The sequence below is a fragment of the Melanotaenia boesemani genome, chromosome 3 (assembly GCF_017639745.1).
Source record: "Melanotaenia boesemani isolate fMelBoe1 chromosome 3, fMelBoe1.pri, whole genome shotgun sequence".
NCBI classification, from domain to species: Eukaryota; Metazoa; Chordata; class Actinopteri; order Atheriniformes; family Melanotaeniidae; genus Melanotaenia; species Melanotaenia boesemani.
This window is the reverse complement of record NC_055684.1, coordinates 28,190,007-28,202,393: the sequence shown is the minus strand read 5'-3', so window position 1 is coordinate 28,202,393 and position 12,387 is coordinate 28,190,007. Positions and strand designations below refer to the sequence as shown.

General features: G+C 40.2%; 1 protein-coding gene across 1 annotated transcript in view; it reads right to left on the bottom strand.

The window, feature by feature from the left end:
• Positions 1-1,529: 1,529 nt before the first annotated feature.
• The window catches only part of bsnb (bassoon (presynaptic cytomatrix protein) b), a 75,001-nt gene continuing 64,143 nt past the window's right edge, over positions 1,530-12,387 (bottom strand). The window contains exons 6-13 of the mRNA XM_041980977.1: positions 9,505-11,581; positions 8,342-9,147; positions 7,355-7,466; positions 7,096-7,242; positions 6,911-6,966; positions 6,414-6,533; positions 5,837-6,048; positions 1,530-4,861 (exon numbers count right to left, since the gene is read on the bottom strand). Coding sequence (XP_041836911.1) covers positions 6,926-6,966; positions 7,096-7,242; positions 7,355-7,466; positions 8,342-9,147; positions 9,505-11,581 — 3,183 coding nt within the window. The 3' untranslated portion in view covers positions 1,530-4,861; positions 5,837-6,048; positions 6,414-6,533; positions 6,911-6,925. The remainder of the gene's footprint in view (positions 4,862-5,836; positions 6,049-6,413; positions 6,534-6,910; positions 6,967-7,095; positions 7,243-7,354; positions 7,467-8,341; positions 9,148-9,504; positions 11,582-12,387) is intronic.

The following is a 12,387-nucleotide window of genomic DNA, read 5'->3' as shown; positions in this document are numbered from 1 at the left end:
GTAGTATCCACCCTTCTTTTAACAACAAACTTTAAGAATCTGCTTCTGACTGAGGACAACAGCTGCTGGACCTTTGATATGAGAGAGGATTTTTCTTCCATTCTTGTCTGGGTTCTGGGTGCTCAAAAGTCCTGGTTCTTCTTTGTTATATGTAGCGTTTCATGATGTGTCAAATGTTTTTAGCACCTGGACTTTTCTACCACAAAGCTGTATTGTTGTCATACATACAGGATGTGGTTTTGCACTCTCTTCCCAGCCTTCCCTGACAAAGCTGTTGTCTGGATAAGACAATTCTAGTAAAACATGGCCTGATATTAACCACCATGGTCCCAACTTTCTTGGAAAAAATAAGTAAAAGATCTTTTTTTTTTCTTTAATTTGTCATTAATTAATTTAAGTGTAACCGCTCTGTGTTTTATTGTTTTATTTACTATATATTTTGGGGGTTATTTAAGAATACCTGACACTGAAATCTAAAAGTTCATTTCTCTCTTCAGTTTGGTGCCGCACCAGATGAGGGTAGTCAAGATCTGCAAATGTGGCTGAATGTGACTTACTATGTAGGAGAGCAGAATTGTATAATGGATTGTCTTTTCCCTGGAAGGTTCACCTTTGTCATCGAGCAGTGCTGCAGGTTTCCAACCTCCTCCGAATCATGCACACTTGTCAAAAGTGAGAATCTGTTAAACATGAATATCACTGAAATTAAGCACTTCACTGAACAATAGATAATGAAGACTAGGGATGTGTAAGAGGGTAAACTAAGAAAAGGGTATACTCTTTTGAAGCAAGAGATTGAAATAAATCTGACAAGACTCATCATTTTTAGCTGTTATAAATAAAAGCAGCTGAGATGATCTGGAATCTAAAGAAAGCTGCATGAAGATGATCCAAAGCCTGGACACACAGAATAAACAGCTTTCTCAGGTTCTGAATGGACTTCTTGCAGGATGTTTGATACTAAGATACGGCTCATATCTGGGATGCTAATGTGCATATAAAACAAGCTCATTTGCAGACTATTTCATTAATTCTGAAACAAATGAAATCATGTTTAAATGAACTTTAAATTGCAATAGCTTTAGTTTTATTTGGTGTCAAATTTAGACATATACGGAAACATATTTATCTTTCCATAATTAGAAGCCTAAGAACAACAATGTCACTCAAGACAGGGGCTTTACACTTGCATTTATTGTAAAACAGACATGAGCTGGAGGAGAAACATTTTTCTTCTTTTTTTTATTCTGACACACACTCATACTCACACCTCTGTTTCTCCCGATGCCAAACACTGATCTTCACACTTCTTTCTCTCTCTACCACCCACACTGGGATAAGTCATCACCACCTCAGCACACAAAGCCTGGTCTTAGCTGAAGTCTTGTTGCTGTCGAGGTTTTATTCTTGATCTCCCTACTCTATCAGTAGCAAACCCTCTGCACAACTTACCTCCAACCAAGTGTCTTTTGTCAAAACTATGAGGAAACTGGTGACACACACATTCACACAGAGACTACATGCAGTGATCACAAGATATTCCTTTTCATTTTTTATTTGTTTCTCTGTTTGGAAATTGCAGGGTCAATATTTTCACATTACTTGACATGATGCACCAAAATGTACTCTATTTGTTTACAGGAATACACTGAATAGAACACAAGGTTTCACAATGGATACACGACTGACATTTTGCCCATTGCACTTACAACAGTGAATGACATTTTCCAGATTTTTAGTTCAATTTTTTCTGCTTCTTTCCTTCACCACATCTCAGATCAAATCCACCAAACTGAAACCCTCCTGTTACAAAAGCATTTTTCTCTGCAATTGCCATGGAGGTTGTTGCACTTGTTGTTTTACAAATACAATATGTATAGAAACTCCACAGAGACTGGATATGTTTCTGAATACAAGTTTTGCTCCACTGTTGTAAACAGTCAATACAAGTCAGCCACATACACTATGCTTATGCAATAATAATAATCATCATCATTATTAGTTTCATCATCCTCATTAGTGTGATAGTAACAAATATTCTTTTTATACACAAAAGTTGGCAGCAAATACGGCATGGGGATGCACATGAAAGCCGTACTCAAAACTCAAAAGCTGTACATAAGAATGAAGTTGTATTTACAGTAAGAATGTGAGAATGTGTCTGTCTGCCTCTCTTCATCCGCATGGCTGCACTGAAGGCTGTTTTGTCTCATGTGCCTTGTATCGACCGCTTCGCACCTCCACCTTGTTCTAATGCAGATCTTACACTGCTCGGTTCGAGGCACTGTTACGCAACCTCCATATTTCTGCGCTTCATCGAGCAGCAACTGCTACCAGTCAGGCTTGTGCTTTCAAAATGACATGCCCTGATTTGTAAATGACTGGCTGAACATTTTACTCATTGATATTCTCTGCATTGGCCAGTGACAGTCAAGGTTTGTTAAGCAAACCTTGGTATAAATCATGCCTTACTCTTTTGTTCTTTTTCTTTTTTTCTTTTTAAACACTGGTACAACTTCCAAGAATAAAAGATCTAATCATGCACCTTTCAAATGGCTTGGCTGCTGAGTGGGTTTAATCAACAATGAAATATCCAATAGAAACATTCCATTCACCCCACAGGTTATACTGACACCCAATATGTACATTGACACGTATTAATGAGAAGTGCTGACCATCTGTATCACAGGTTTATAGCAGCACAGACAGTCACTGCAAGCCAAACACTGAGGAGCCCAGGTCAGCCAAAACGCACAACTGAATGAGGGCTCACAAACAGCCAGACAAAGCCAAGCAAACCCATGCTTCAAAGCAACATGATGGTGGACATTCAAAACTGACAGTCTACACAGTTTACCCTTTGGCAACAAGTCTCCCATGCAGGGAGTGAGGGGTCAAAACATGCCACGAAAATAAAAACAATTCTAGTTCAATATTCAATATTCAAATTCATACAGACAAGTTGCTAAGTAAAAACATTTTCAGTACCATTTTTTCCTTTTTTTGATCATTTTAGTTCATAATTCTGTTGTTTTCTCGTGAGTACAGTGATGATAATAAACTGTTTTAGGCTGAATCACTTCCAGGTTCAAAATGAGTCATTGCATAGAACATTTGAATTGATAATTGCTTTCTTCCTCTCCTGTATGTGTATGCATGAGTGTGAGTGTGTGTGTGTGTGTGTGTGTGTGTGTGTTTGCACAAACAGAGGCAGTGGGGCCAGCTTGTTAGTGAACTGGTAACCTCATTAATCAGCAGGAGGCTATCAAGTCTATTTGGTGAGAACTCAATTAACCTTGGCTCTGAAATGGAACTCAAAGTGTGTACAGTATGTTTGCAAGTATATATATATATATATATATGTGTGTGTGTGTGTGAGAGAGAGAGTGTGTGTGTGTATATGTGTGTGTGTACAGAATGCACACACATATAAGAAAGAGAGAGAGAGAGAAAGAAAGAAAGATAGACAATGTGTGCAAGTGTGGGCGTACCCGTCTGCATGCTCTTATGCATCTGCACATATCATGCATGTCTATACATGGTACTGTAGTTGTAAACCCTCTGACAAGTTGTATTACAGCTATTTATCGACAGAAGTGTTTGATATTTCCCATCACTAATTGCAACATTTATATCATTGTGCTATATACCATTTGCTGCATGCTATTGCTTTTAAAAACCATTAAGCAAACCATTTGATGCAAGAAAAGAAAGGTTCAAACAAATACAAAGTGAAAAATATAAAGTTTTACCAAAGAAAAAAAAAAAACACATAACAACAGCAAAAAGAAAAAATAAAGTCACTGGAGAGTGATTCATTAAATACACAAAGACAAATTTACATATTTGATCTCTGATTTGTTTTATGTACATACAATAGTTTACAGTGTAAAAAGAAATTCATGACGATATGGACGTTTTAAAACATGAGGTATACAAGTAAAAACGTACTGAATAAGGCTCTTCCATTCACTGAATATCAGGCATAAATGAAAAGAAAACAACAACAACAACAACAAAAAAACAACTTAAAGATGAGAGAAAAAAAAAAAGGATACAGTCCCAGAAGACTCTGGGGCAGACAATAATGATGGCTTTGCGATGGCTAATACAGAGCCGCGGCCACTCTTTCATTTGGTCCTGTCACCTCTGTGAATCTTGTTTCACCTCTGTGAACACTTGTGGGCACGCTGGTATTGATTCCCTTCTCCAAAAACTAATGAGCAGCGGCATCTTTTGGGTGGTGAAAAGCACTGATATGGGCTTTTTTTCAGTTTTTCATTTGTACATGCATTCTCATGTCCACATTTACACAATGCATTCTGTACACACTGAAATGAAAAGACGAGAAACTAAAACACATTCAAAGAAAGGGTCAAATTCCCTATACTGGAATGTACTGTGGAGACCAGAGAAACCAAGCATTCAAGGATTTTAGTGGAATCGCCAGGTTAGTTGTCATTGCTGTGATACGCCTAGTCTGTTCCAAGTAAGTTTTATCATTGTGGACTAAGATTGGTCTGTTCAGTACAAGGAAAACCTATGAAATCTTTCTTTTTTTTTCCTTGTGTTTTTTGCATGAAAATACTCTGAAGAAATCAAAGTAGAATCAAAATCCTTGTGCAAAGTGTACTCCTCAGACACGAGTGGTATTGCATTATAATCTCTGAAGAGGGCGCTGTGAGGCTTCCTTTATTGAGCTGTTTCAAAGAGGGGACACGCATGGCTAAACACGCTGAATTTCTCTCATGATATCCATCTGGCTCAGTTAGCGGGGCTTGTACAGTCTCACAGATCCCAGGAGGATGAGGAGAAACACTGCTCCTTTCCCTTTCCACTTCACTGCATCCTAACTATCGACCTGAAAGAAAGTGAAGATTTGAAAGTTGGAGTAAATTAATCATTTTTAATTAAAACACTGAATCAATAAATCAGATGTAAACACAAATTTAATGCTTCTTTATAAATCATAAGAATAAAAAATAACCTTCATGAAAATGTCTTTAAAAATCATTTTAAAACATGTAAGTCTTTATACAAAAAAGCATCACATTACACAGACAAAAGCCCTATGCAACGTCACAGCTCAGCCAGCCATACTCCACTCTGCAGAATGCTTCAACCTGTACAAGCCCTGCTGGTTTTGGCTGTAATCCACTGAGCCACTGAGTCTTTTTTATCGCTACATTTCCTCTCTGAGTCTTCAGATTGGCCACACACAGACACGACGACACAAAATATTAACCCAGATAGACAGAACAACAGCTAAATATATGACATCATCATTAAAATGTGCTTTAAGTTCCTCACTCACAGCATGTTTTGATAGAAGCTAAATAAAGTCCACTGAAAAATGTTTGTTTTTTCACTTCAGCAGTTCTGCTCCATTGAGTAGAAATTGTTCATTCTTCCATGTGATGATGCCTACCATGAGTTATATTTCTGAGTGCCCACACGTGCTGCATATTGTCCCTGTGTGCCTTTGCGTGTGTGACATTAAAGCCAAGCCGTGGTTAGCTTTCTTAGGCTAATTATAGCATGTTGTGTTGGTCCAGATTATTGAAGGTGTGCAGAGTCAGAGGTTAAACCATTATACTGCTGTCCTTCTGTTTTCTAGGCTGTGGCTTCTCACCTCTGTAGCATAAGTTTCAAGCAGACTCTAACTTTTATCACTTTGCCATTAGTTCACTAATTAGTGAAATGATACTAAAAAAGACACACACACACACACACACACACAAACACAAAACAACACAAAACAGGATAACTACATTTAGTTATCAAGTAATCTAACTGCACATGCATATATATACATGCACACTCAGAGATCACTTACTACTCATTTAATGAGGAATCCGTCATCTCAGCCATCATCATTCTTGGACTGTAGTTCTGTCCAAGCATCCACTTACTTTCAAGCCTCTTCAACCCCCTGCTCATGTCTTGTAACAGCCTGCTGACAAAGCGATCCCCCTTATTTAATTCACTTCAATCGTATACCCATGTCTGGGGAATTCAGTGCTGACAAGGCATCCTTTGATTCCAGCTCTGCTTAGTAATTTGGGGGAAAAGAAAGGTACAGAGTCACAGTATTTAATGAGTCATCACTTCACCTGATTCTTCTCATTATGCAGACATGGTCTCTGCTAATCTATGTTAATTTACAGCTGATACAACATTAATACATGAGGCCAAATGTGACAGCCTTTGGAGTCTTGGTGCATCTGTTAACTCAAACGAGGTAAAGGTAAAACCTTTGGGATGAACGTTTTCTAAAGCTCAACAAGTTACTGTTAATTTCAACGTGGCACTAAAGTTACAAAATGTTAAACAGTTTTCTTCAATAGCACAACCGTTTAAGAACAAATGCTTTAAAGAAAACAAAAACAAATAAAACAAGTATTTATTCTTACTGTTGCACTCAGGATCTCTCTTCTTCTGCATCCTGTGTGATGTGAAGTGTATTCAAATAAGGTTTCATAGGTTTTTCCAGTACAAAGCAACCAATCCATCTCTTTTCACCACTATATACCCTGAAAAAACAGTAAGAAAACAAACAGTTGATTTGAGACTTCCTTTTTTTTTCTTATTTAATCTTTATATAACCAGGAAAATTAAGAACCTCTTAATCAAGGGAGTCCTGGCCAACACAGGAAACAGCAAATATAACTGTTACAAAATTACACAGTTAAAAAACAAATAAGAGACAAAAATAATAATACTAATAATAATAATTACACACTATAAAATAAAATCAAACAAATGAATGCAGTGGTTTCAACCTCAAAAACTAAACAAAAGCTTGAAGAAAAAAAAAGAAGGCCAGTCATGCTTTTTGCCACTTTAAGTAAATAAACAGTTGTTTCCTTAATAGATCATTTATGCAAACGTAAAACTACATTTCACTTACCCTCATCTCTTTAGTTCACCAAAATGAGGTGAACTTTTTCCCAAGGCCAGACAAAGCTGTCAGAGTAGCAAAAAAGAAAGAGCCAAATGTCAAAAAACAACCTGATCCATTTAAGGAACTATATAAATTTTGAGAGTATTATCAGACTCTGCATTTGGAACAAAAACTAAAGACCATGACCATACCATCTCCCAGCTTTCCTGCTTGCTCTGCTGCCCCTCCTTGTAGGATTTTGGTAAGAACGTTTTCCCCTTCTGCAGGTGCTTGTCCTGCTGCAGCACTGCCAATACCTGCTGGCTTGCTCCCGATACCAACTGGAGCCGCCTTGGAGCCTGCAATTTTTTTTTTAATTAAGCAAAAATGTAAAAAGTGTATCCATCTCATGCTGTATGTCTTTGTTTAACCTGTGTTTTTTATGGAATAAATAGCAGGTATTAAACTTACCAATGCCTGTTAGAGGGGGTGTGGCTATTTTAGTAGGCTGAGGTGCTGGTGGGACTCCCATTGTGGATTTCATTCCTGTGGCAGCTGCTGCAGGTGTAGGATCCACCTTTGGCTTAAGAAAATATAATTGAAAAAAAATGAATGCTCGCTGTTTTTATTGTTTTTCTTTTTTTTTCTTTTAAAAAAATGTTGTTGTTTTTTAACTTATAGCCATTACCATGCTACACTGAGAAATGGCAGTAATTCAGTTAGTGAAAAGTCGTGTCCCACAATCAAGGGATAAATAGATATAGATCAGACAGCACAACATGTTTGGTCCAAATATGGCCAAAATTTACAGTTTTGTTTGGCCCAAATCTGACCTTGACTTATTGTGTTGACTAAATGTGAGTGTGTTCACTCACATTTTAGCAACATCAGCCACATCACCAGATGTGGCCCACAAATAAATTGTCATAATCTATGTCCAGGCAGACTTCCTGTATTCGGACCATGTAATCTGCATCCAGGCCAACTGACATCTGGACCACATGTGGCCCACTGGAGACTTGCAATAATCTAAGCCAGGATGGCAACTGGCATCTGGTCAACTTCTGGCCCACACAACACTTGCCAGTGGAATCACTTGTGGGCCTGTTAGTCACAATAAATGAGTTAGGGCAAAGGTCTGTTTAGTGTTATTGGTTGTATTCTCTCATTATTCCATTTTGCTAAGGGGATTTTAACAGCATAATGTTGATTTTAAGGGGTGCTTATAAGTAAGTTATATTATTCACTCTTCTTATCAAAGAACAGTTGTTTCTTTTAGTGACATCTGCTACAGATATCAGCACAAGTACAACATTGCTATATATTGTTTTTTTTACTTTTCTTTCTTTCTTTCTTTTTTTATTTTTACATTAAGAAGATGGAATATTCGGCCAACAGAGCTAACACATCAGAATTTTTTCATGCAGGTTAAATAAAACCATGTTAGGGTCTACTTACTGCTGGGGCTGGTTGCCCTACTGCAGATCCTACTCCTGGTTGGCGTCCCTGTGATGGGGCTTGTGCAGATTTGGGCTGCTGCTGCTGCTGCTGTGCTGGTCCAGTAGTTGCAGTTGTTGTTGTTGTTGTTGGGGGCTGGGTGTTTTGTGGGGTCTGGCCTTGCTGCAGTGGCTGCTGCAGCTGTTGGGGTTGTTGGGTACCATCAAGTGGTTCAGACCCTGGATGTCTCCCAAACTGTCCCTGACCACCTGACCGCTGTTGCCCAGCATGGCCCTGAGGGGGCTGCTGTTGCTGTGGTTTATTAGGATCTTGTCTCCTGGTTGCTGTGCGATCCCCTTGTGGTCTCTGGCTCCTTCCCCCTGTGCCATGGTGGTGACCAGGAACTGATTCTCGAGAGAAGTCTCCTGAGTTTCGAGGGCTGTCATGGGCAGAGCGGGAGTCTGCTCCACTCCTTCTCTGAGCAGATGAGGAGCTCCTGCCATCAGAGCGGCCAGATGGGTCTTTGGGGTGCGACCTTGAAGAACGTGAAGACCTGGGTTCTTCTGAGGTGTGACGAGAAGAGCTGTGTCTGCCAGAGCTGCTGCCATGATGACGGTGGTCCCGTGGTGTGGAGGAGGAGTGGCGTTGTTGGTTGTACTCGTCCTGTTGACAGTATTCCTCTGGAGGCTCTTCATAGTCATGGTATGTGTGTTTACTACGTCTACCTGTGGAGGAGTGACTTCCACTTCCATGATGCCTTGAACGATCAGAGCGGGCCTCCCGGGGTTTCTCAAACCAGTCAGTCTCTTCTTGGCTCAAATGATATGCTTTTTAAAAACCAATACAAACATTGTCAGTCAACTGGTTACATATGCTGAGTTGAGTAGCATGCAGTTTGATGCGGAAGTGGGAAAACATGCTCCACATTCTAGAGCCATGCAGATTTTTGGGGAATCAATAAAAAATTAATAAAAAGCAGAGCTCATTTAAAAAATAACGATAAAAAAGGGGGGAAAAAACATGCAGGCAAATCATAGATATAAAATAGTTTGGCTTATAAAGGGAGCATAAAAATATATAAAAACAGGGAAAAAATGAAGATTTCCTCCACTCTCGGCATGCAGTCTTTTCACTTTAAATGTAAGAGGCGCAAAATACAGCACAGATAATTCAGCACCAGTTACCTTCACTGTCAGATACAGCACAGTGCATGTCATCTACGAGATAAGGATCATCTGGTTTATAGACATGACTTCTGGGAAGGTCCTTCTTGTGGTGATCCTGTACATCTGGCAGTGAATGGCTGGAGCCATACTGGTTTCTCACATCGTGGGCCTCTGAAATAACAGAGCCTCTTCCCACACCTACAGGCTTCCCAACAGGACTGAGTGGGCTCTCTTCCTCTGAATTCTGACGCATGGGAGGTCTTCCACTGCGGCTGCTTCTCTGAGACCGCTCCATGGCATCTCTTTCATAAGATTTACTGCGATGGCCTGTGGCATCTCTGGATGAAATCTTGTCCATACCATATCCAGTGGACCTGGACCTACCAGAGCTGTACATGCGCTCCTCCTCCTCCAGACCGTCCCGACTGGTGCCATAATATCTCTGTTGGTCATACGCATTTTTCTTCATTCCATAGGTGCCGTCATCCTGAAGTTTCTTGGATCTTGACACAACTGTACAGGAGCCCCCTGTTGATGTTGTCATCGTGTAAGAAGCAAGGTCAGACTCCACATCTCGGGCTTCCTCAATAGGAGAGAATTTAGAAATCTTCTGTTCCATTCCCTGCTTCCTGTGCTTGCTACGTTTAGAGGAGACGACAGCTGGAGCAAGATTCTTGGATGTGAGTTTGTGGCTACCAGAACGTGATGTGTGTTTATAATCATCATAGTAATAAGGTGAGCCTCCACTCACAGTGGTGCTGGTACGACTGTCCACTGTACTCTGGTAACCAGCTGAACCTGTAGGTCTGCCATAAGCATCAACAGGCTCATCATAAGCAGTTCCTCGAGCAGGGCCATTCTCACTGCGATACCGCCCTCCAACAGGATGACCCATAGCATCAGTGGGTTGACCAGTGTTGTCTTTTGTTAGCTCACTGATGTCATCAATCATCACATAGTTCCTGGGAATATTCTGCTCCAAATTGGAGGTATAGAGACCATCTGAAGCATAAGCAGAGGTGGGGCTGTCCACAGAGTGAGTCAGGCCAGGCTCAGGGGGGCGGTATTGTCCATAAGCATTGCTATAAGCTGAACCAAAGTTTGAATCTGGAGCTGATGTGGCCACTGAAACTGCTGGGTTGCTGATGACTTCATAGTTAGTGGGAAGTTTTTGTTCAAGATCTGCCAAAGAAGTTTGTCTGGGTCTTTGATGGACTGTAAGGATCTCTGCCTGGGGCTGGTAGGGTAGACCAGGTTGGTAGGAATTATGGCTGGGGTAAGGAAGGCTTTGTCCTGGCATAGGCTGACCAGGTGAATGGAAGCCCTGGTGACCATGCTGCTGCATGCCAACGTCTGTCTGATAGGAGGACTGGGCATACATACGGGAAGAATAGGTTCCCTGATTCTGGAATCCAGGACCAGGAGGGGGATGGGGCTGGAATGTTCCAGGCTGGGGTGCAGAAGATGATGGATACTGAGGAGGTTGGAAACCTATCTGTTGATAAGCAGGAACTGGCTGCTGTGTTGAGGGTTGACTTTGGGGGTATGGATATGACATATAAGATGAAGTTGAGGGATACTGAGGGGCTGCATTGAGGTCATTGGCAAACTGACTCAGCGGTGCCGTGCTAGGCCTTGTCAGCAAACCATTAGCATCATATGTTCCAGTTGCAGCTGCCATCCTGAGATTATTAAGCTCACTGTCTGACATGTAGTCACGGGCATCACCCATACATCGCAAATAGGCCAACTCTCTCCTCTCCCTTTCCTTCACCATGGTCTCTTTTCGCTGAGTGATGCCCAGCTCCAAATAGCGCAGCTTTGCATCGATCTCTTTCTCCTCCTCTTCCAGTTCGGCTTGCTGCTTACGAAGCTTTGATGACTCTTGCTCCACAGCTTTTAATTCATTCAAAAGGCCAGCCTTGGTGACTCCCTGAGCAGGTCTCGAAAGGACCCTCTGTGGCATGCCAGGAGAACTGTACATTTGTGCTGGGGTAACAATAGGGAGTGGAGTTTCCTCTGGAGGGGGGCTGGGAAGAGTCCTCTTTACTTTCCTCATCAGAGAGTTCTGCTGCTGCTGCAGGGAGGCCATCTGCTAGGAGAGGCAGAGACACATCAGCAAATACTGAGCTATAAACAGAATCTGTTTATGTAAATCAAACTCATTACTGTGTGCTAGTTATTCACACTTTTTCCATCTTATCACTAAGATATAAGTTATTTTGTAAGATCTGTTTTAATTTCAGGATACTTGAAATTAAATGAGCTATATAGTATGACTACATTATAACTACAACTCAAATATTTAGCTGATTCTATTATAGTGAATAAAGTCTTTCAGTGAAGCTAAAGTCACAAACTAATATTTTAAATTTTATACCCAATTAGCACAGAGAAATATATGCACATTATATCCACACAGAGGTACAACTGAATCATGTTACTTATTATAGGGGTGACGTTCAAAGCAATGTAAAGCATTAGTCAGATATTTTACCAGTATTACTGACCAGAATTGTTGTGCTATTTGGAATACATATACAATTTTATGAATGTTGGGCAGATAAATCTCTATGTCATGATTTTTTATTAAAACACATATTACCCATGTGTGTGTTTAAGCAGTTAAATAAATGTGAATATAAACCTACAAACTGACAAAAACATGAGATTAAAGTGAAGCCTTTGCCTTTTATTTGGTTCATCCCCTAAATCCTACAATACTCTTTTGAAGAGATGTCTGCAGTAACCAGTCTGTTACATGAATATTTATGCATGGCATGCAAGCAAGAAAAAGACTAACTCTAAAAATAAAATATAATTAAAAAAAACATTTATGCTAGTGTGTTACTTACAAAAAGGTTGTGTTGGGTAGATCCATAGTGATTTTATCAGGTATCC